This window comes from Ptychodera flava, chromosome 16, assembly GCF_041260155.1.
Source record: "Ptychodera flava strain L36383 chromosome 16, AS_Pfla_20210202, whole genome shotgun sequence".
Taxonomy (NCBI): domain Eukaryota; kingdom Metazoa; phylum Hemichordata; class Enteropneusta; family Ptychoderidae; genus Ptychodera; species Ptychodera flava.
In genome coordinates this window covers 10,778,724-10,805,002 of record NC_091943.1, presented here as the reverse complement: position 1 = coordinate 10,805,002, position 26,279 = coordinate 10,778,724, and the positions used below count along the sequence as shown (strand labels likewise).

The window sequence follows — 26,279 nt, the reverse complement described above, 5'->3', positions numbered from 1 at the left end:
TGGAAATTCAAAATGTCTCTCAAAATGTATGCAAATGCCTTGTTATGATCAACTTCGATGACATAGTGTAATCATATTCGGTATTGTTATTCCCGAGGTGAAAATTTCCAACAGTTCTTTTATTTGCAGACCTTCATTTGACCTACAGGTGGAAAAAACACTGAAAACGATGACACAATTTCCGGTGTGAACCAGAAGTGGTGACGTCAGTAGATGGCGGAGCAAAGCTCTGCGAAGAGTCTTCTTGATTTGACTTCATGATGATGACGGTGTTTCATTCAAATGAATATTTCACTCTCCTAAACTAACAGACCTTCCGTAATCATACACTGCATCAAACCCTTTGTTCTGTGTACAAATTCCTACAACCAGATACAACCAGGCACGAATGTATAAAATACATATTCAAGAGAAGTCGGCGAAACTTGCACTGTCCTGTCGATCCTGTACAATATTGTTACGGAGATGACAAAGGTTAATATAGGGACCGTGATATATTTTATCACAGTCCCTTTAAGCTGACTTTATGAATTCAAACAATTATATGTTAATTGGATGGAGTGTCAAACAACACAACGTTGATGGTATTTAACACCCAAATATCAGCTAATATACATACAATGTAGACATACGCTTATTATTGTATAGGAACATCCACGACGTCATGGAGCGGACATGTCAATAAATGCGATAGAAGTTTAACGGTAAACACTTATAATAATATCTGTTATTTTCGACAGCGGTTCATTAATTTACTGGAAGTGCTCTGAAGTGTACCGCATTTATTATTATGTAAATAATCATTTTAGAGTACTTTGTATGGTTCGTCCAACCTTGAATTATTAAAATTGTTTAAATCGAATATGCAATTATTAGTAAGCTCAGAGATTATGAACTGGGGTGGTAGTTTTGGTTTAAGAGCTTTTTATCATCAGCGGGCTCTTCTGTAAGCATCGCCATCGATATGTCACTTCTACACGTAAGAATAAAACGGTGTTGTAACTTTGAAGACTTAGCGTCTATACTCGGTTCATTTATCCCGACGACCTCTCTCGTGGCGATTCTCCGGTGGCAGATAGAAATGAACTTTAATATTATGATATTACCATTAAATAGACAAAAGCTGAAACGTTCGTAGATATTTTCATATATTTTCATTCCATAAAAGCAATGCATTATCCAATCCTTTGTCTCAAAGTATGAAGCAAGTTGAAAGACATAACATAGGCCTTGGCAAACACAATGCAATGTATACAATCATGTTAATTTTATTCTTGACGAATAAATTCTTCTCGTACCAAACTTCACCTTTACCAATAACATCAGATATTGGACACATACACGCGCACTGACGTGTTAAACAGAGAACTTTTGACTACAGTTTGGAGTAAAACAAGAAAATGTATTTACGCAAAAAACAAACAAATACTTTGAGGTAAATCAAACGTTACAGAAAATGGGACTTTAAACAATAGGATAGAAAAGATAAAAAGGAAGATGATAATACAGAAGATAGGCGTGATTTTCTTTAAAAGTAATAAAACGTATGTTTGCTGCCAAAGATCCCATCAAGGGGCAATTCTTAGATGGTGAGTATTTCAGAGCACAATAGACCGAAATGTAAGTCTATCTTGGAAAATTGCCCAATTGTCCGAAAGGCATCATGTCACACATCAAACCTTTTGTCTGCCCCGCGAAACTGTATCATTGGTATATGTACAGCTGTCGTAATGAAATAATATATAGATGGTGGTAATATATTTTGCCCTTTGCGCAATACAATAATCTTGCCAAATCGACCGAATCTCGTAAGGCCTAGCTCAGTGAAATCTTTACTCCACTGTACATTACGAATTTCTCGCTTTCATTCTCCGTAATAATCTTCTCAAAATTTGCTTTCTGGATTTTGATTTTTCGCTTCCTTTACACTTCCTCCTTCCCCTGCCTTTGCAATTTGTCCAAGAATCTACATAGGGAGAAGAAGTATAAAAGCGATTGATAGTTAAAAGAGCAATCAGACAGCCTGATTAATGTGCAAGACTATAAATGGGTGAAATTTTATTTGGAGCACTTTTTAGTATATACCTTGAGAGTATATTTTACAGCTCCAACTAAAAATGTAAACGGTAAGATAAATCTGGGTGCAAACGTAAGCTTTCTAATGATTTTATATTTCTATGGCACGACATGAAAACACTAGCTCGTACAACTCTGAGACCAAGCGGGAAGATTTTGTTAACGTTAAAACAAAACGAATAAGGACTTGAGTTTATTGAGGTAATTCGCTCTAAAACTTTTAAGTTTTAAACTTTCATTTACACTTTGCTAACGGGAACTGTCATTTTTTCTCTTCTCTAATAAAGAATGAAAGGCGGGGTCATTGCAAATTTTTTGATCAGGCAAGCAATTTACCTCAAAGACACCGATACCGTGAAATTCAACATTGCTGTCGTGCTTCTGTTAAACAAATAGCGAAAATTAATTTTTCTACTTTTATAATAATAACGTGTTGAAAGTTACATTTAGTACTGGGAAACTTTGAGCGCTAAAAAGTTTGTTCGTCAGATTTGTTCTACCTTAAAACGTCATCAAAAAAATTTGGTCAATCAACAAGGTTTCGTATCATTAAGACTTTCGATAATTAGGCAATGGCATTATCATACAGTTAAAGTCATGTTTGTGCTTGCACGTGCGTAAAACACGGCATAGGAAAGTCAGGCGAATAGAGAACACTCATGCCGGGAAAATATCCCATGATATTAATGATTAAACTATTGGAAACAAAATATAACATACCTTTACGTTGGACAACCAATGCAAATCCGTACGTGTTTTGTGTTAAAAACTTCTTGCTGTCTTTCTTGAATATGATGGTGTGAATTCGCCAGTCGCCTTCGTCGCGTTTCTTTGATACCGTGTTGATTACAACTGTTATTGCATGTTCATAGATTCCCTGCTTATAAGTCATACTGTATCCATCAAAACTTTCTTTTACTTCTTCACTTGTGTTCAGGGATATCTTTGGGTTTGTAAGCATGTTGAGATTGTCTTCATTCTTTCCTACATATACCCTCGTGTAGATGTAGTGGTCATCAGTAAACGGGAAAGAAGATTTGACCTCCACTCGAATTACCACTTCTTCATGTTCTTGGACGGTCATGACAAGTCGTTGTGTGATTTGCTCATCTCCTTCAGAAGTGATGGTTACTGGAACAAAGTGTGCTGCAAATCAATCCACAAAATGTATAGAGCAGTGAACCCTCTGCCTAATGTTCTAAGGAAATATAATGAACGCATTCCTTTGGAATAGATCTAAAACTTAAACTTCAAAAAAAGAATATTGTTATTTGTTGAATTATTTTTGCCACCAGATCGATTTCCCAGTTGCATTGATCTTTGTGATTCAAAGTTGACATCGCTGGTCTCTCATCACTTCAAGCTCTAATAACAATTTTGCAGTAAGAATTTATATTGTAACTTTTCTTCTTGAAAATTTCATTATCTTGTACTTTATCCAAAACCTTTGTCAAAAGTTCTGTTTCAATAGACATAATGTAATGCACAGTATTTGTTGCATTTCCGTGACTAGCTGCACAATTTATGGACTGCCTATCACTCAAGGTTGAACAACTTAGATCAAACTGGCGCCAAGACCTGCCTGTACAATGATATAGGGAGAAATAATGTTTTTCCAAAACAGTTTTCCTTAATGATGGCAGAACGATGCAATCTCCTCGCGAGGTTCTAGATTTATACCAAAACTATTAGTTTCTCTTCTGCTGTTCTAAATTCTATTCATTGCGATTTTTTTTATTCGATTTTGTAAATGTTTCTCCTTGTTTGCGGTTGTGATTTACCATGGCAAAAGTACTTGACAACAATATGCTGCATCATGTCACTGACTGTCCAAATAAAGATCAATTGAAAATTATTTGATTGTTTGATTGTGCAATCTCATGTATAAATTCTTTGGTTTCACACAAGTTCAAGACTTCTTAATACTTCATGTAACCTGCTTACCCACGCAAATGACCAAAAATTGGAAATATCTTCGTTCCATTGCGACAGCTCTCCGAATGGTATACCTATGGTTCGCCAACGCTCTCTCGACCAGCACGGACTGCTGAAGAGCTCCACAACAAAAACGATATTTTCCTTTTGAAGTATCAGGCGCAGAGGTCATTCACACCAACGTATCTGTTAAATTAAATCGAAGACAGATGAAGCTAAAAACCAAAGTCATAAACGACTTACGTACTCAAAGAAATTGGAGACACAGTTTTGTAAATATTGGCGTTTAGAATTAGCTATTGCTGGTCAAAGTTCGCAGCCCATGATCCTTGGACACGGGCCTGATTTATGATATTCCGGACGTTCTGTGGAGAAGCTACACGAAAAGCTGAAATAAAAACAGGCAAAGAGACAAAGGCGTGGTAGAAATGTAAACACCTTTTATTCATTTTTGCGGTTGCATTGTTTGTTAATATCAACAATAATAAATTTGGATTCTTTTCTTGAAGTGAAATGCAAAACAGCAGACGCTCGTAACCGAGAATTGGAGCAAAATAGAAACTTTGACACGTTGATGTCATTCTTCCTGAGCAACCGATCTGCAGGATGCTTAGCAATGTTTTATCTAATACTGTTGCTGAAGCAAACAACTAGAATAGCTGTAACAGTGTTACCGTCCTAAACCTAGCTACCCAGCTACTAAATTCGGTTCATTTAGTCGATTGTGTTGTTCCTCAGGAAAATGACATTTTCCGAACATAACGGTCTACACTTGATAATGATTTCTTTGACGCACAATTCTAAAAACCAAGCAAGTTCTGCTGAAACTATATTTGAAATGCAAGTTATACCAAGTATTTATGGAACTGTATGCGTACATGTCAATGTTAAAATAAGCGACGATTGCCCCCCCCCCATCCCCGCGACAAACAAGCGCGATCAATCGCACTACCTACAGTCCTTCAAAGTATGGAAAATTTCTACCATGATAAGTACAGTGAATGTCAGCCAGCGGAATAAAATGATAAATCTGCCACCGTCCCAAGTACATGACATGTCAATTTAGTATGTCAGTACATTTCATCGCATACCGCAGTATGTATTATTGCCTGAATACATGGGTTTCTATGCCGGAGAGCAGGTGACAATTTGCCCGACGCCAGGAGGGCAAATTGTCTCCTGCTGGGAGGGCACATAGATTCAGGAATGTATTCAGGTACTAATATTTTTATGACGTGCCTCTTCACAGTTAATGCTATATGAAATTTAATTACATGCAGGGCATTATCAAACAATTTACCATTATCGACCAGCGCCAAAGGGTTTTTAACGAAAGTCAAAATACAGTGCGTGCATGGATACTTTACATCCAGTGTTAAGCCTATTTGACCTCGAAAACGACGGAGGGCTTCAATGGACCTGGTAACTATGGAAACTGGTCAGGTGAGTACATTGTTCACACGGCCGGCTAACTTCTGCGGATGTTGCTATTTAAATCAATGCACTGATTTGCACACACATCAAGGCGTGTAAATAATATATCAAAGAAACTTTTACATGTATATTTAATGTTCCACTCACCCCGTTGGGTCAGAGTCGTCTTCCAAACGTCACTTTAGTCGAAGAACTCTGTACAATAGCGTTGTCAACACAGGTTCGTCCGTACTTGGTCTTTAATAAGCAGTCTATTGTAGAGGTTGAGCCGATAACTCTATTGCGGCTATATAGCTGTGAAGGAAGATGCCCGGCTGCTGACGGACGGCAGTCACGGTACGGTCGAGGGAGCAAGCAATCGTCAACTGTACATCGACTCTGTCTGGGATTGACACTAAATTACGTTACTATCGTGCATCGGCTTTTATGCTCGCCAATTTGCGAGGGCGGCGGCGATAAATGATTTTGTAATCATGATGGTTGTTTCCGGTCAATGCTATATTTATTTTTGCGAAAATATTACGTTGGCGGTCAGTTGGTCAGAAGAACTTGAAAGGCTACACTCTCTTATTCTACATTTAAATAACTCCACTTCATATATAGCTTGTAAGTCTTTGCTTTCTTCTAGTTTGAAATTATTAACTTTTGAGACTCTTAACCTTTAATTGAGAATATGCTATTTGGACAATTCATAGCAATAGAGTTGGCTGTGCGCGCCACTACAAGTAAACATAGGTGTTTCCTGCGTGGGAGGTACGACGACAATAATATTTCGCAACTCGTGTGCGTGGTCACTACTCATATTATCCACCAAGAATGCTTTGTTTTGATCTGACAGTTGTCCAAACAGAGTTACAACGCAATCTCTAATAACGAAACAAGTCATACTCTTGTTAGATTTAATACTATTCATTATGAAAATCACATGTTTCAAGAGAGAGATATTTGTCCAGATTTCTTTGTTTGGGTTATTTAAATATCGAATAAAAATTCATTACCTAATTAATCGTTATCCGTATTCCTGGCGTATTTAGAGAATGAACAAGAGTGTCAGAATATGCTCACATCACGTACAACACTAGCTACTGTCATTTATTGTGATCGGCATATCCTCGCCCTAATAAATGCGATACAGGTACGCGCTCCTTACAGTTCTAAGAATAGTACACTGGTTGATATTTTCATTCTAGCTACGTACAATTTTCATAAGGTGAGATTCTTAATAAAAACCACCTTTTAGAATAGTCATTCATTTCTTTGTTATGTTAAGGCGCCAATGTCAGGGAGCCATTTAACACTGCCACACGTGTTCCAACGTTCTGCTCTTACTCCGATGGCGTCTCTATAGTAAAATAACGAAAGGATAAGAAGTTGTTCCGATATTGATATCCCTCTATGTCCGCTAAACCAACAAAACCACAGGCAGATTCAGCGCAGCAACAACTTTATTTAACTCGTCGAAATTAAGAATCTATTACAGGCGCGAGTCGGGAATCAAATAATTTTTTCATCGCCGCATGGTTAAAATTGTCGTCTACAGGACATTTCGTAAAAGTAATCACAGTCAGAAGTTGCACTATGCACCATAATCCCTATGCAAAGTTTCTTTGACATGCAAAAATATGAAAAACCTATGTACAATGCATGGCAATACATAAACATTACAACGCATGGTCGCACTTTGTGGATTTTTGATAATACTGCAGGCAATGAGGTATAAAGAAATGTTGTCAAGTGAACGAAAGCAAACTACAACGTAAGATAAAAGCAAATACATACGTAAAGATCTTTGAATAATTCCGATGTACAATATTGCTTATGATTTTAATCACCTTTTCCGATGTCAATTTTTCAACCCCTGCCATTTAAGAATGTGAATAAATAATGCAAAACAAAATTGTCGTGTTGGTCTTCATATACTTTAGTTTCAAATAAGATATTAAATTTCATGCTGTATCAAGTTTGTGACTAAAGTCGACTTTTATCATTGATATAAAAAAGAGGTTTCTACACAAAATTGTACCCTTCATCCTTCCAGTAAATTATTGTTACAACACAAAACTTTAGATACCCTGCTTTTCGAAAATATATAATATGGAGTGTTATGTCATCTTTGATAAGTAAGAAATATACATTTGAACTTCGAGTCAGAAGTTTTTTAAAATAGCACATATGTAAATGTTAATATTTTCTTTCGTGTGTCCAATCGCTAATCACTTGTACATAATCTTTAAATGTTACATAAAGAGCTTGATATGCAGGCGCCCTAATAGAGAATTGCAGATACCGCTGACTTGTAAGCCTGTATGTCTTGAACTATCTTGCAAAACTGACGGCGAGTTCCTCAGGTGATATGTACTTTGTTTCAAAACGTAATCTTATGTCTTTTAAAACAAAACAATGCGAAAAAGGTAAGACCTCTAAAAAGAATGAAAAAATGCAAATTAATATATAGCAAGCTAACCAATAATCATCTGAAAACAGTCACGTTCAAATTTACAGTTTTCAGTGGTAAGATTAATTATAAAAGCATGCGGATAAATGAAAGAAACTAACAAAGTTTTACTCTGTAGGGACAGTTATCACAACTTTTCCTTATAAAGAAGTATCGTAACTCTCTATTTACTGTAATGAAAGTTTATATTCAACACGATTGGAACTAATTTGGGATAATTGGATGCTGAAGTAATGTCTGTTTAACTTGCAAAAGTAAGCTCATCTGCTTTCCTTTATAAGATACACACTTGTTTTTATGAGTAATTTGTAATATTGCAACAATCAGCTATAGAGCACTTAACAGTTTCGAGAATTTATAAAAATATGAAAATCCAATTATCCCAAATCAGTTCCAATCGTGTTATTCTCTTTTACCGTACACTTTTCGTTCGTACAGTCGTCTATATTCGACCTTCGACTAACAAATTTGTCTTTTTCAGTTCACGTGTTCACACACGTAAGCTAATGTCGCACCGATGTCTACCTGTCTGCGTATTTGTCTGTCTCTCAGTCAGTCTGTCTCTCCGTGGGCCCGATATCTCAAAAACGGCCTTTCAGATCAGAATCAAATCTAATACATAGATTCTGTTTGAAAATGGCAAGAACTGATCATTGTTTAGTGGTTGTGGCTTCATTACTTCATGACCATTTGCATAATTAGTGATTTTAGAAAAACAGACATAAAATGAGAACGGCTGCATAGAATTGGATGATATTTGCAACAAACGTTGATCATACAAGGATTTATCTTACATGAAAGACATAAAAATGTGACATGAAAGTTAACTGCTAATTTGTATATTTGACAAACTTCCCTAATAAGGGATACATATCTTGATTGATTCAATCAAAATTGACGAAACTTGCTATGTACGTGGTAGATACTATGATACAACATTATTGAAAGTCACTGAGTATTTTTACTTGAGCCCTAATTTACATGATATTCAGACCTTTCCTAATTAGGGATATACCTTGTTTGCCTTTACCAAAATTGACGAAACTTGCTATGTACATGGAAGGTACTTATTTACTTCAGCCAATTCCCAATTTGCATATTTAATGAACTTATCTAATTAGGGATATATATTGGGATTGCCTTTACCAAAGTTAATCAACCTTTCTATGTTAATGGAAGATACTATGATACAACATTATTGAAAGTCATCAAGTGTTTTTACTTCGGCTTATACTTATTTGCATATTTAATGAACATTCCTAATTAGGGATATACCTGAATTGCCTTTAGCAATATGTTCTTGATTTTATATCCGTCCTCTCTCCAGAGTAGCTTGAACAGAGATCAAATTCCCTTTTCTGTGATTCTACTCGACAGCAGCAGGGTCTACACTTTTGTCATCAGAGTCTTACTGGCAATATGAATGCCAAAATTTAGCTGTTTTAGTCGGCCCTCGTTTATCGTTTCCCTTTCTGAGGATTTCAATTCTTTGCATGTAAACTCTAACTGGAAGAGTTATATTTATGGAGCTTTGTTTTATTACTCGAGATCACTGACATCGACCATTATTTTTAGAAAAGCTACGTCATCTTTGACGTAAGCGTGAAGTGGACTATCAAGTTGTGACAATGGCATGAATAGGGGACAACCACTGGCAATGTTCATGTCTGTTGTTGGTCGTTTAAATGAGGATGATGTTGGATCTGGTCGGAAAGCGTCGATCACGTGTTCTCTATAATTTTGATCCAACCACATCAACGTGACTTTTTGACGGAAAGGCCACCTCAAGAGGGCGTCAAAGGGTCCCTTCATTATTGTAAAGAATAAAGACACGTGATTACCCTTACCTATCCCATCCCCGTTCAGATAAATTCGGGCACACATTTTGTAACCGTGGCGACTGGTATAGAAACATGGAGAGTAAATAGACGTAGTTTTGCCTGGAATAGCTTCGTGTCTTTTCCTTTTAAAATCTGATAGTTTCCAGACCAGCACCCCGTTGTAGCTGGTCTGTTCTAAAGATTGTATTCTTAGATCCTGTTCGGCCAATGCTACATCTTTCAAAGCTATAATGCGATCTTGGGCCTTAATTTTACGTTCTAAAGACTCAATTAGTTCTCTGTCTTTGCTTCTGTCCCTTTTAAAAGTCTGAATTGAACTCGAACTGTGTTCCAGTTGGTTGTTAAGGACTGCTATGACACCCTCAGACGTGGTTACCTTTGTGTGGAGAACTGTTTGTTTGTTTCGTAGGTCTTCAAGGGTCGACTGTAGGCCCTCAAGACTCGCCGTGACAGTTCCTGCATTTCCTGATCCACCTTTTGTCGCAACATCAGCATTCTCTTTCTCTTTTCCATTGGATTGATTCACCTTTGTTTTGAGATTTTTAAGCTCCATTGATACGTTTTCCAATATCCTCCCGTTGTTTTCAGCAGCCTTTTTTACTTCGTCCACATCATGTCTGTCATTACAATTTTTAATTAACGACATCAGCGAAGTTAAAGTCTGAAGTAACATGAACAAATGCTGCACTGTGAAAATCTTGTTGTGTTCTTCAGTTTTGTCCAGCTCTATCTGTAGATAATAATAATCATCATCATTATCACCTTGCATGGTCATCGTCTTCGTCGTCGCCATTATTATCATCATCATCACCATTGTCGTCGTCGTCGTCGTCGTCATCATCATCATCAGCAGCAGTAGAAGCATCAACAGAATCATCGTCGTTATCACAGTCGGTGTCAAAATTTGTATTAATGATCCACGTTTTTGGTTTTCACCTTTAGCCTAAACTACTAGAAAGAGAAAAAGTCGACACTCACCATTTCTTCACATCCAACTTGTCTAAACTTACATAAAACCAACTTCTTTGGACATTCTCCCTTTTCGGTGTCTTGATGCCTTTTTAGCTGAAAGGAAAGAAGCTTTCATTTAACATACATCATTATTTCAACGTTGACTTCAAATGTATCTATTTATCTTTCACGTCAGTTCAAATTAAATCGTCCAACACGCAGAGCAATTTGTAAAAATTAAGATAATGCTCCCTAAAACTAACGGAGCAGCTATCCGATGACCACACAAGGGTAAGTTTCTTCGTTATCATGAGGAGTTGAGCATATTATCTATGTTGTCACATGCTGGAAGTGACAACGCTTTTAGCATCAATTTTGAAAACAGTAGTTGTAAGAAACGGACATTTTAAAATGACTTGATTTGGGTGACTTTTCTACTAATTTCTACGATCATTAGGATCGAGAATCGCGACAAAGCAAACGTTGGCCGATTCTTTGCATAAGAAGACTTCAAAAAAAAAAAATTAAAAGGTTGTCAGAGAATCCCCTGTTTTTAAAATAAACAATTAGATAAGAGGATTATTTCACTTTCTGATGGGGAAAACACTTTCATAACCTTACCTCTTCTCTCGGAATGAGTTGCCTCTTACAATACTGACAAGTCGTTGGATATCGGGAACACTTTCCGTTGTGTTTCTGTACATAAACGAAGACAATATCTACAATTTAAAACAAAATCATCGCTTTATCTAATTTCTTGTGCCTTGATATGTGACAGTTTCAGATTAAACCCTAGTTCCCCCTCGCAGCCCCTTCTGTGCCATTACACTATTTCTCATTTCTCTGTGTTAATTATTTAAATTACAAAATAGCAAACGGTACGGTTCTATTGCATCGATGACGGGAACTATTTTACTCGTCTTCAATCGATGTTTACTCCAATTAGAGCCGGCATAGGGCAATAATTTTCATGATTCGTATTCTACACCAGAATACGTTTTGATGTGCAGTGTTGAGAATAGACAAAATTGCCTTGCAGAATCATGTAATATTTTCACTTTAAAATAAGTTACAGGGACATATTTCAGTACATATTTCAATGAACATGCGAAGTCAATAAAAATGTTGAATCAATTTAAAGACATTACGTAAGTAGCAAATTAAGTTATATGATGAAGTATATCTTGCTAAAAGTTTTTCGTTCAGTGAAAGTCGTAAAGTGATCAAATTGACAAGATTGAATACATCTATCGAAAGTACAAACTGCAAAGGATAATTATGCAAATGTTTTCTTGTGTTTCTTTGATTTACTTGCAGCAATATTTTCACTACTTATACATACATCTAAGTGTCCGAATACAACTTGGTCTCCACAGTACTGGCATGACACCAATCTCATGGCACACTTGGTCTTTAAGTGATCTGTCAGCTGACATCGACGTATTTCAGCACCACATCCAGCGTTTTCACAAATAATTTCCTCCATCGGGCAAGTAAGGAAGTGTTCCTGGTACGAATAAGGTAAAGCAAAAATATTGAATTGAATAAACCATTGTGATGCCCTTCAATTTCAATTATAGGTACTGTGTATGATGTAGGATACCAGTAACTCATACTGACATATATCAGTAACAACAAGAAACCGAATTTTTATCCCTTCGGACGTACACACGAAGATCCTCGTAGAGACTAAAATGGTAACGTCACTAAAACTGTTATGTTTTGACATTTTCGCATTATAAATAAAATGACTGAATTGTAAGCGCACAGTTCGATGTTTGCTTGTTCGAGTACTAGTGCTACTCTAAATTAATCAAAGCAGAGAAAAGAGTGGATGGGGAAAATTAGAGGGAGATGGCTTACCTTATCATACTCTTTATATGTTCCCCTCCAGTTACAACCTTCATTCACGCAACGTACCTTGACGTCACTCATTTCTCGTAAAATGGCTCTATCGTTATAAATCTGTTCAAGGTAAACAACGTTATTGTGGTAGTGCTGACTAACAGTCATTTACCAATATTACTAACTTCTCTGAAATAAATTACTTTGGCCAATCAATACTACACCTCATCAGAATCCATCGATACATGATCATTTGAATATTGACATTTGCCGCAGATGCTCTCACAGTCCTTAAGTATTTTTATTTGCGCTAACGACAGAGCCGAGCGAAACGACACTACAACCTGGCGTAAGCCAGCTCTATCACTGGCTTACATAGGCCAGTAATGACGGTAATTGAGATCAGTTCTACAGGGACAATTTCCATCGACTAAGGTGCTCGTTGATATGTCGACTAACAGTTTTTTTCGAATGTGGTCTCCTCAAACTGGGAGGACTAGGATAGAATTGGTAGAGAACACACGCCTAAATCTTTCAGTCTACTAAATATGTAATAGACGATCGCGTGAATATGAGGTTATTACGAAAATACCGCAAAGGATGCACGAGGACATTGGCGCAGCGTATCTTCGCGTCGGGCGATGCGCGGCGCCACTGTCCGAGTGCATTCTTTGCGGTATTTGCGTATAACCTTATTATATACATCTACATTCCTGATCGGGGCATCAAATTGTCAGAGTAGTGACCGTTTTCGTGCAATGTCAACAATTTTTCTTCCGATTTTATCGCGCCAGTATGGAACGCTACCTCGGACGAGCTTCTGCAAGTTTTGGAGTGTGTGCACTACACACGTACATACAGAGCGCGCGCGAGACTTGTTCTGGCACTCGTCCAAGGGTTCCCTTGAAACCGTTCTACAGTGAACGCGCAGATACAGCCGCAGGGAATGGGGCGCCTTGAAACCGTGCCGTACGGAACGGGCGCGAGTTCCGTACGGCTTTTTTAGCGCACGCAAAATTATATTGTTCTCGATGGTAGATGTGTAATAATACTTAATATTCTCATCTTACCGTGACTCTAAATTAGCGTATAGAACGCAGGGTGCGTATAATCGGTTTAGCAATGGTCTCCTAAGGCTATCGCTTATAATGTTTCATTTCTCTATTTTCCAGCACACAAATCTTTCCTATGCTAGATTAATCAAAAAACAAACTTTGTCTGATTATATTATGATGAAAGATCGTGTACATATTTACCTGATCAAGAGACAGAATAGAATTACTTATGTTTTCATCGGCACAGGCTTTACATTCTGCATTTCTAATAGAGCTAAGAGGGAAGAAAAATGAAAAAATTAACGACATTTATGGAATGCAGGTTTCAAGTATTATTTATTGGATCATACATCAAGATCATAAAAGTGTCTTAACCATGAATTAAGGATAATCAAGCCTTGCTTTTTACTATTTTTGTCATTGAAGATGATTTAGTGTCGAGACAACGATTAAAACATTAGCACTTTTTCATGACTTTTTAAGTTATTGGGGTTGATAAAATTGATGTGCTTTATATACTGGATTTGAAAAAAAATATGTACTACGTGTTGCATTCATCATAATAAGAAAACATAAGAAAGCATATTTACTGTACCCGCCATATACAATTTTATAAACAATAAATAAATAGGCATTTAATATTCTGCATAATTTGAAGATGTGTACACCACTCTTAGACCCTCCCTATGGCGTTTTCATTCGAGCAATTAGAATGATCGGTAACTTTTCATAATTTTAAGAGAGCATAACTATTTTTCATACTGTACTCATCTTATGACCAGAGAGCATCAGTCTACAGTTTTTGAAGTGAAACAACCATTAAATACATGTAATTAAGTCTGAAACTATGCAGTTTTTCTTCAAATGTAAAGAAATCCCAGGATGCATTTTAACATGAAATGCTACTTTCTGGAAAGTTAGTAAGTTCTAGGGCATACTAGGCATATGTTTACAATTACGTCAAACATGCGAATTCGTACTTCTGAAAATCTATATATCTCATCATTCTTATGATAACATCAATGTATCGCGTGGTTCGGTCACCCGTGTAATCGCTTTGGGTACCAATGCGATGAGATTATTTAATTACTATGAATGGATTTAATGATTCATCTGAAAAAACTGTTGAGCTATTTCACATTTGCTTTCGGATTTAACGTGCTAGATGGACCCCGTTTCAATGATCTTTAAAGCTTTTTCAATATTACTCGATGAAAAGTAATAAACTATAATCTCTCTCTCTCTCTCTCTCTCTCTCTCTCTCTCTCTCTCTCTCTCTCTCTCTCTCTCTCTCTCTCTCACCTAAACGGACAAAAGCGAAAAGGCGAAAAGGGGGAGGAGACTGTACAGTGTATCTCCAATTTGATAAATCCGAAAGCTATCTCGTTGACGTCTGCAGTCACTGTACTTACCCTTTTATTCTAAATTCCAAGCACTCTCTACAATAACGGTGTCCACACTGCTTAGTTTGTACTGGGTCTTTCAGCAGTTTAGTGCAAAGGCTGCAGAGATATTTTTCTGGGCATCTTTGAAGGAAGATGTCGGATTTGTATCCAGATACAGTCATTTTACGTTCCACAGAGTAAGCCATCATCAGTTGTCAAATCCACTGATATTATGGCCGAACGTGGGTGTTTGGCAAGTAATGATGTCTTCAGTACCACAACTGTTGACGTTATACCACTGTCTATCTATTAATGGACATTATATAGTGTGCAATATCCTGTTTACAAAGAACGCCATTGTAAGCGGACTTAATAGTCTTCAACATTGATTGCATCGGCCTTGAATGTGTTCCAACTAGCTTGATGTGGCATTTTCATCATCATCCTTTCAGTATCTTGAATGATACCGATTATGTGATTATTGTGATGTCGTATTTGAAAATAACCAAATTCTCCTCCTGCTATTGAATATAAATATTTGCATCATTTCGTTAAATTCTATACGTGTCTCTGAGGTAAAGACATATCGCATCAATCTCATTCGACAGAAAATCACTTTCAGGAAGACACAGCTGCCCGGCGTATCGAGTTTTGTAGTACATTGCAGATCGCTGTCACAAAATATTCTGTGACAGAACTGCACTATTTCTTATGCGTTCCCTTACCCTAATAAGATTTTGCCACTCACCTTGAGAAATGACTGTACACATATCACTAATAGGTTTGTTGCACCCACCCTACGGCACTACGTTGGGGGATCCCTAGTCAATTTTAACACTGTGAGTCTCGCCGGACCCACTCTCGTATCATCATAATATCTTACTTGCTGTTTGTGTAGGGAAATCTATTTTACCCCATGATCTAATTGTTCATTTCACCTGATGATAAGCATTAAAGTGAAATACCTATACCTACTGTTTCATACTTCATAGCTTGTTCGCTGCATGTCTATGGAAATCTCTGAGGCTTGACCTTCTCCAAGGTCCATTTCACCTACCAAACCATGATTAAAAGCGTCCCCTAACTGCTTTGACGTTATCATGTTTCAGCTGTATGAAGAAGAAAGGATATCAGAACTTTACAGAGACATGCAGCAAGAATTTGACACTCGTGATGATGCGTTTACATCGCGTCGATTAATGTTCGGCTTGATAGAATCCACTGTCAGTCGTCAGCTTCCACAAGAATAGGGTTTATTTTGATGAACGTTTAAATGCTTGGTTCACTTTAACATGAGCGACCTTAAAAATACTTGGTTCATTGACCTCATCGAACAATAAAACACATTGACGTGGTACACTGATATCAGCCCCACTAACATTTCAAGCTCATTGCGTGTATTCATCAAAATTTGCGTTTCAAGGATTCAGGGATATTCATTTCCCAATAATGAACAGAGAAGAAAAACAGAACACATACAGGCATATTAAAAATTAGTAAATAAGGTAAGGACTAGAAAATAGAATCATACTATCGAGTCCAGCCCTTACCATTCACAATTGCTGAATTTCGCTTTTCTGCATCAGTTAAACCCAAGCTCTTCACAGAGTACAAGTCTCGTCGAGAGCACCAATGTTGATATAATCGTTATAGTGGTGTATGTTCTGTATGTCCTGGAAAAACGCATTTACTTGCCATATGGCAATAAGCTGAAAAAGAAAGTCTTCCGTGCATAATCAAATAAATGCTGAGTCACAGCTCCCACGTCTAGGGTAAGAATGGTTGCCTGAGGTGGACTGTGGTCTATGATGGCAGTTCGGAAGTGGTGGCCTGTCATGGCGTGTACGTGTATTTGCCATGATGTATACATTTACTGAGTAATTGTATTTTGGATAGGCCTAGGTCATCTTATTTGCATAGGTCATAACATTTGCATGACCTGGGACGTCATCCAGTTGAAGGTTTACCGCGCTACGTCATAGTCTGTAGTCTACCATGGGAAGCGGTCTGTCTTGGCATGGACGTAAAATGGGACCCTTTTACGTCAATGATCATATCCGGTGAATTTTGATCTGGTTTTCGGAACCGACGTCGTGATATCGACCTTGTCGCCAGTGAATTTTATTAGAAAAATCGCTATCTGCTGGTATGATGCGATCGTAACTCTGTATAGCATGTCAGGTAAACGTCATATGACATGTCAAAAGATCTTGTTCAGTTTGAACTGAACTCAACGGACAGGTATATATTTTCGCAACATATTTTTTATCGAAGTAGAAGGCAAAATACCATTCAGATGAGAACCTGGTTGGTTGCCATGGCAAAGGATTATCGCATGAAAATATCTTGAAATTTGTGGCAAAGATCTCTCAAAGCGAAAGAACATAAAAAACAAGGAATTTTATGACAGAGATGTCCTTGCAATAAAAGGGATTGAAATCATGGCCATCTTCAAAATGATTAAAATGATCATTTTTTTAAGTTTCCTATAAAACGTTTGCCATAGCACAAATGGTGTGTTCAGTTTTCTGAGGTTTCTTTTGTAACTGCTCAAGTTAGCTAGCTGTCGCTGCATTATTGGGGAAACTGTGATAGCAAAACTAACAGCAACTACCACAAAAAAACGATTGCTCAGAAAATCTCATTGAACACAGTCAACGTTTTGAAACAATGTTACCTTAGTATGTCCACTATGCTTGCAGCATACAAAGGATGTACTATAGGCTACAAATTCGTATAAAGATCATCAAAATCTTATAATTAATAGTAAAAATAATGCGATTTTTCAGTTTTGAATATATGATGAGGCCTTAAATTGAAAATTGACCCGGGGTCAAGAGCATGAGTGAACTTTCAGGGAAAAACGGTGTTATTATTTTTCTAAATAGGATACTTCATATGAAAATAGATAAAGGAAGGGTGAATTTCGGTTTCGATTGAAATATCTGTACATCAACGTGTATTAACATTATTTCTATTTCAAAATACGCAGCACATAAGTATTTCCTCGGCTGAAAGGGAGACGGTCCTAAACAAAGGGTCACTTCAGCTTCATTCACTTGTATTCCCCCGTTCGACAGATTCCTGTTCAAATAACAACACTTATTTTATCGTAACTAATAAGAACTAGATTTGCATAGCCCTCTGCAAATTCCTGTATAATTACGTGTAGTTAATCTGCATGCCTGCATGGTTAATATGTGTTTGCTGTCGGTCAAGGTTCAAGGTAATGATAGACTTGGTTCAGGTCGATGAATTTTCAAAAATAAAATTGTTTGCAACAGTTTATGTCTCTTTGAACCTATTTGAAATTTGGCAGCCTAGGTCAGGTTTTCCTCAGTGATGATACGCGTAAGTTCGAGTCCGCGCAGTAGTGCGTTATTCTGGGTGAAATTTCGAAACACCCTGCGTTCACACCACTCAAAAATTTCAGGTGAAAACAGGACACAAATCATCATGTTCACCCCACTCAAACATTCATGAATCACAGACTTGAACCAAGTCTATGGTAATGATAGTATCAACGAAGAAGTCTTGGAAGCCATGCGTTTGTTATTCCGTGTTATGATATAATTTAATTCAAACGTTCCGGCCCGTTATGTACGCGATAAAGTATGGTGGCCTGACATGGCAGGAACGTATGCAGTAACTCGTAAGCTTCAATGATGTCACCAGGGCCAGTTGGGAGGTTGTTTCTGTTGCCACACGGACTCTGGGTAACACATTGTCGCAGCTAGTGCATAAGTACAAGAGAGTGACAGTTCACACTCAAGTTAGTTTGAAAGGTCACTGTTTAAACGTGTAAAAAGGAAATTACCGGGAGAAAAGTTCCAGTGCATTGAGAAATTGAGTCATATTCGGTCTATTGTCGATTTATGACAGTTTATCCTTCTATGTAACCTTATATCACGCCATGTGAAGCCTTATAAATCCTTTGACTACATGTTATAAGTACGTTAATTTGAACGTAACAATGGAAGAGACAGCCGAGCAATCGAGTGACAGGCGAGCCATCGAAGTTGTTTGATCTGTCATACCACTGAAAATGTAATAAAAATCATAAACATTTGACGTCAAAATATCCCCAACAATCCAAATCTTTCAAAGCAATAAAATTACCAGATCGTATAAACACAACATGACAATTTCAGAAAGATATATCTCGAAACATGTACAAGAAATACGTGGTGAATAGGTGTCCGGAATGGGTAAGCGTACCCTGCTAGCATGTTCCATTAGTCAGGCATGCCCAAAAGTCTCAAAATCAATAGTAATCAAGTTAAGGTACTGAATCAATTTATTAGTCAAAATTACGAATGCTGTAACTTATCATTTGCGTAACAGGCATGTCGATTTGGGAAACTATGTCTCCATATCTACCATAAAACTTTTAAAACGATCTTGCAAGCCTACTTTCCGAAAATCCCTGCCTTATTGCCAATGATCCATGTCTTTCTCGAAGTCGTTGTATGAAATGCAAGCCCTTCAGTATCACCGGAGCTATGGAACATATACACCATAAGCTGGAACAGATGGAATATATATGATGGAAATATCAGACTCATAACCAACAATAACAAATGTGGATATTTCTGTGAACTGGAAATAAAAACGAGGGCTTACACAATCTATAGTCAGGGGAAATTACAACTTTAAAATCGTGATGTCATTGATTGCTACGAGTCAATAGGCACGATTCAGCTATGTATTGATCTAATCCAATCGTTTTGACAAAATAACTTTGAAATGTCAGCTCAGCCGTTAAGAATTTTCTAATTAGGTTTATATGGAAGGTAGGGAGCATCGTATGATGTGCGAAAGATCTACACTTTGTTTACGATCGTAAGAAACGTTACTACACGTGCCCTCGCGAGGGCCGTACTAGAATCCTGTAATGTAACTTCTTCAGGTGAATTGAATATGTAGCAAGCTCAGAGAGAACAGCATGAACTTTAAAAAGGAATGTCTTTAAAAAAAACTGTGCAAAAATGCAGGATACAGCGAATAAAGCAAAATATCAAGTGTTTGTTATTTTAAATAATTCTACTTCACAAAAGTGGCTCAGAAGTCTATGCCATATCACATGATAGTTGTTAAAATATCTCGTCTTGTCCTGCAGTGTCTCAAAGCAAATAATTACCTTTGTGTGACATGCTTCACATGTTCTGTACCACGTGACCAACGGCTGTCGTCTTAGAGGGATGGAAATTCTGTTCCACACTCTCTGAATCTCTCACATAAAAGGGTAGAAGAGCTAGGAAATGTCCTCGTCATATATTAACCAAGAGCAAATATTCTGTGTTATGCCATGATGTAAATAGCCCGTGCAAGAAGTTTACAGTATTTGTATATGTCAGGTAACTGCTAAAAATAGGCTTTATACTTGAATGACCAGTAACCCAGGTTCATCGACTACACAATAGAGTCTCTTGCAAAACAACGTAAGAATAAGAAATAATTGTAATGTTTCTCTATTTTTGTTTGATAAACGTAATCACTTGCAGTGCAATATCTAGTTTATTAAGTTTTCAATGTTTAGCCTCAATTACAAGCGCATGTGCGGGCAGCAAAGAAAATTTCACGGATGCCGGCATATGACCATATTTCGTGGTTTTCAAATTGATCTAGACTATTCCATAGCTATGAAATTTTCCATCCACACGTTGCAATATTACAAACTGTGTATAGAAAGAGGTGAATTCCCTAAAAAATAACCGCAGATTGACGTAATTTAGCTGACATAGCTGTTTGTTGTTGTTGTTGTGTGTTTTTGTTGTTGTTTTTGTGTGTGAGAGAGTACTCAGACTGATAAAAGGACTGCCTTTTGTGGAAGTATCATGTCAGGGTAAGTAAATGTAGTGCCTGTATTCTATGGCCATCTTTAATACGGTTGGAAATTTTCAGAACGTGAATGTCGTTAGTGATGCATATAGTTTGATTCCCAACGGAACTGGTGGTCTATTGTGGCAAGTACGTCACATGAGAGCTCTGAATGCAAAGCATTATTCAGTACACGTAAAAAAACGAACTCAACTTAGTGATGATCGCCATCTGTCACAGTGTCACCGTTGCATCGTAAACATTGGAGGAAGAGATTTCCTCGCCGCTGTCTATTGTTACATCGGGGTTAAAGAATGCATGCAGGGTCTTCAACTCGCGTTTGAACCGTGATCCTTATTGATATCCGTAAGCACGCTTTAAGCTCCAATAGCTGAAGCGTTTGATATATTTTCCGCTATTTCGTTATGTTTGTAAAATGAAATTGGTTCTACTCCCAAATTATATGGAAGTATTTAGTATTCAATGTTAGTATTCAATGAGCGCGCCAGCCTCAAGTGTTGAATTTTGGACAATTTAACTCTAGTGCGCTATAAATACATTTGATGACGACGGCATTTCAAATACCAAAAATGCCAAATTTTTGACCAGCGGAATCCTTTGACACTTTTTTTATTATATCTGTTCAAAAAACAAGTATAGTCTTCACATTTTCACAATTTATGTTGAAAGAGAAAGTATTAGCCTCTCAAACACCTCTCATTGTATATTATGCAATGGTTTCGTCGACTATCCGACTGTCGATACTATCGTATCAGATAGATTTCATAACTTTTAAACAGGTCGATTAAATTTTATGTTCTCCTTCAATCAGTAAAATAATCAACTTAATGGTCTGTCATGCACAAAGGAATTGCTTGGTTCACTAAGTTATGCGGCAACGAAATTAGATCATTGATCGTACAGTGTGTGAAGCTATTGTTATCTATGGTTATCTATTACATTTCACTGACATTTTGGTTCGCGTCAACGCAACGTCGAACGGTGGTATAATGGCAACTATCCGAATATTACTCACGAGGAGTTTCATGTGTTGATATCGCTACGGTTCCCATCATATGCCTGGTTTCATAGAGTACCTTCATTGCACTAGTGGTTCCGACATGCAGTTCCAATGTGTAGGTAGATCGTTTAGCTATTTATGGATATTTGTTTGTTGTCGAGGTTGATGGATTGATAGTGATAAGAAAACTGCAGGTTATTTTAACTGTCTGTATATTTAGGAACGATTTTTGACACTGATTCAGCGATAAGTAATTTATCACAAATCCTGCTTGGGTTTGTGATAGTTCAGTGTATGACTCATTGCAAGGGCATATCATCAGTAGCACACAGTGGTCTGTTGTGGCATGTGCGTCACTTTATACGTAATTGTTCTCTATCTTTGCTTGACTAACGTAATCGGTGCAGCTCCAGTACAACAACTCGTTTATCAGCTGTTGAAATTTAGCTTCAATTTATAATCTGAAATGCGAGCAGCAAAGAAAATTTTATCGGGGTACGGCACGAGTAAGCTGTCCTTGGCATGACCTTTCTACATCCGGGCACTAATGTGTTCTGATGTGGCATGTGCGTCACATAACGTTTACGAAACGCATATATGACGGTAACAATATCATATTCTCCTGCATGACAGCTTTTTGCCATACGAATTTCTGCGAGAGCTAATGCCAACTTAATGAGTTGGTAAGCGTGTGTGTCAATATGTATACGCACTGAATATAATGAATTTTAAATTTGACGCCTGAACCAAGCATGGCCAGTGATTGGACAAAAACGCTGTTCAATTTATCAAGGACACCCCACTGTAAGTAAAACCTCTTGTTTATCGGGTCCTGGACGCCACTTTTTGTACAACTTCAGACTTGAGTTGAGCACCTAAGATTTCTTAGCTAAGCAGATAGTTTAATCAATTGCGATTGAAATGGATGCCATCGACATTGGAGTGAACAGCAGAGTTGAAGCCACATCGTGTCTGCTTGTCTATCCATCCGTCACACAAAGCCGAATTTCCCCTCGCCACAAATTTCGATACTGGACGATACTAGAATAACTTCCCCTGTGCCTCTGCACGCCAGATCTGTGAAATCTTCGATATTTACCCGATATTTTTCGGCGATTTGGGGACTCTAATATCGATACTAGACGATACAAGAATGACTTTCCTTTGGGCCTCGGCACGCCGGATCTGTGAAATCTCCGATTTTTATCGGCGATTTGGGGACTCTAATATTGTCGGGAATGGAAATCCGACAGAAATAATGTAGAACAGATGAAGTTTATCTCCTGTTAAATTATTATCCAGGGTTCTCTATACGCATACTAATGACGATTTCACAGCGTCAGTTTATCTATTAGTTTATTTGTTAGTTTACTGAAGCCATAATATGCAAATCTGACCTTTCCGTTGTTAATTTTATGCCAACTTTGACATTTAACTTTGGTGTAGGCCTATAGCCTATGAGAACCACAGAATAAAGTGACGTGTGTTGCAGCAGAATTACAGAACACATCGTGTCTGCTTGTCTACCCATCCGTCACGGCACACAAAGACGAATTTCCCTTCGCCACAAATTTTGATACTGGACGATACTAGAATAACTTCCCCTGTGCCTCGGCACGCCAGATCTGAGAAATCTCCGATATTTACCCGATATTTATCGGGAAATTAGGTGAATCAAGCTTCGATAATAGACGAGACTAGATTCTGTCAAATCGCAAGTAAATAGCCGATATAGGCCTATATCGAGATTTCACCACCTCACAGTTCTGGTCAAACCAGACTTCCAAGGACTGACTCTATAGCTTCGATACTAGACGAGACTAGATTCTGTCAAATCGCAAATAAATATCCGATATATATCGGAGATTTCAACACCTCACAGTTCTGGCCAAACCCGACTTTCAAGGACTGACTCTAGCTTCGATACTAGACGAGACTAGATTCTGTCAAATCGCAAGTAAATATCCGATATATATCGGAGATTTCACCACCTCACAGTTCTGGCCAAACCCGACTTTCAAGGACTGACTCTAGCTTCGATACTAGACGAGACTAGATTCTGTCAAATCGCAATAAATATCCGATATATATCGGAGATTTCAACACCTCACAGTTCTGGCCAAACCCGACTTTCAAGGACTGACTCTAGCTTCGATACTAGACGAGACTAGATTCTGTCAAATCGCAAGTAAATAGCCGATATAGGCCTATATCGGAGATTTCACCACCTCACAGTTCTGGTCAAACCCGACTTCCAAGTACTGACTCTATAGCTTTGATAGACGAGACTAGATTCTGTCATATCGCAATATCCTATGATATATATCGCAGATTTCACCACCTCACAGTTCTGGCAAAAGACTTCCAAGGACTGACTCTAGCTGACTCTATTTTTGGCATTCTCTTTTATCGATTAGACTTTTCTGTGCAAGCAGCAAAAATACCGTAACATCAAAAATAAGCCACAAACTAGGAAAAAATGCTTTTAGTAGGGTTGTGGATAGTTTCCCTCGCCTGAAGAGGCAGAATGAGCCTGATGGGCACTGCTAAAGCTGTGCCACTGTCAATCGCGACGTACTTGAAGTTCGCCGGCAATGTTAGCCGTGAGTTGGGTACAGCCTCCGTGTGTTCCCGGCGTTACACGGGTTAGCCGGCATGTGAGGGGTATGTGAGCATTTTTTGTGTGTCTGTTATTACTAACATAATTAATGAGTCAGCATATCAAAATTAGACTACAATATATCATAATTGGACTACATCAATATCTTACATGGATATATTATACCTACATTAGATAAAGAAAGAAAAAACCCGTTTATAACCGCATGCTACGTATAGGGTTGGGAGAGAGTTGCCGCGGCCGGTGTACGGGCGGAGCAAATCTTTTTGTCCGGGAACGCTTGCGCTTACAAACAGGCGAAGTACGTCAATTTTTGTTTGAGTGTTTATCCCATCGACCGGAATGTTCTGCCCCTGTGTATGCAGGACACTTGTCCATAATAACGGAGAAAACATCAGTTTTATAGTCATTCAAGTAGCCTGATCATGAACAGGACCATTGACACATGTCGTACCGATCGACATGATCGCAACCATAACAGTCGTCGCTGACGAGTAATGCCACGATGCTACTGTCAGCTTAGAGCGGATGACAGCGAGCGCGTTCACGTATAGCGTCAGTGTTGAATCATAGACATTGAAGGGAATGACTTCCTTGCTGCTGTCCGTTGCTGCATTTGGCATAACCAATGCAGTGTCTCGGATGCGCCTTTTTAACCAGGATGATAATCCTTATATTGATTTCTATGCACATTTCTGTTCAGAGATTGCTCCTTCTAATACACGCATCGGCGCACTTGGTGATTGGTTGATTTCTGTTCGTCAAACATCATATAGAAATATGCAGTATCGCTAATTTTGATGTTATCATGTAAATGTTCAGAGAATTGCTGATTTCTCTAACCCCCTTAGCTCCGATTGATGTAACGTTTGATATACTTTCTTTTTTTTGTCTGTACAATGACATGTCTTGTTCTACTCCAAAATTATATCGAAATATCTTTTATTCAACGTATCAGACTGTTGTGTTCGATTAGTGACAATTTAATCCTATTGCGGAATAAATATATTTGTAAAAGATATCATTTCAAAGGCACAAGATGCATACAACGTAAGATCATTTGGCCATACAGTGTGTTTAGCTGTGCCTATCTAAATTACATTTTATTTAAATTTTGGTTTGCATATCGCTTGGTGCCAACCATAAACCTCATTTCATAGAGTACCTTCACAGACACCTGTGGCTCCAACATACAGTTCCAATTTACATGTAAATAATTGACCTTTGTGTGGATGTTTGTAATCAAAATCATCACATTTTCCTTTTTACTACTGAAGGAAATGACCTTATGACTCACAATTTACAAAAATTGAATACGTAACAGCCAGATTTTACTATACACCATGAATTCAAAACGTTTACGGTAATAATAGAAAATATGTGAAAGAAAGTATATTTGGTATATATTTGATAACAGCTTTGAGACAAAGAGAAATAAAGATGGCAACTGCTCAGCCGTGTAGGACATAGACTTATCTGCAAGGCCCTGTCCATTCAACTTAAGCACACCCAATTGACACAGTTTTAAATCATATAGAATTTCTCAGTTTGACGTAATCTCCTTGATTACCTTTCATCAAGAGTAGATGAGGCCGATAGAAAAGTTACGTGCCATCCACGTCACCAAAAGGTCAGGAAAGAAAAATACATGATATAGTGAACATAATCAAATTCATACAAATAAAAAAAACGACGAAGATAAACTATTTAATGAGTTACGCTAATTTTGGCTTTGTGCATACGTTGTTTGGCGTACCACTTACACCGCATTTGCTTGATTTTACTTCGTGTTTAATCTTTTCAGGAATATCACCGATTTACTGCCGTCAGCGCGTGAATTG

At 37.7% G+C, this 26,279-nt stretch overlaps 2 protein-coding genes across 3 annotated transcripts in view; one reads left to right on the top strand and one right to left on the bottom strand.

The window, feature by feature from the left end:
• LOC139152798 (uncharacterized) overlaps positions 1 to 26,279 on the top strand; it is a 165,752-nt gene that overhangs the window by 129,556 nt on the left and 9,917 nt on the right. The window lies entirely within an intron of this gene.
• LOC139152795 (TNF receptor-associated factor 2-like) lies at positions 6,873 to 22,001 on the bottom strand. The gene is made up of 11 exons (XM_070726133.1): positions 20,118 to 22,001; positions 19,391 to 19,500; positions 16,528 to 16,650; positions 15,953 to 16,086; positions 15,005 to 15,283; positions 13,794 to 13,866; positions 12,556 to 12,657; positions 12,035 to 12,199; positions 11,314 to 11,388; positions 10,720 to 10,806; positions 6,873 to 10,471 (listed from the first exon to the last, which is right to left on the bottom strand). Exons 5-11 carry the CDS (start codon positions 15,184 to 15,186, stop codon positions 9,440 to 9,442), a joined length of 1,716 nt encoding a protein of 571 aa, XP_070582234.1. The 5' UTR covers positions 15,187 to 15,283; positions 15,953 to 16,086; positions 16,528 to 16,650; positions 19,391 to 19,500; positions 20,118 to 22,001; the 3' UTR covers positions 6,873 to 9,439.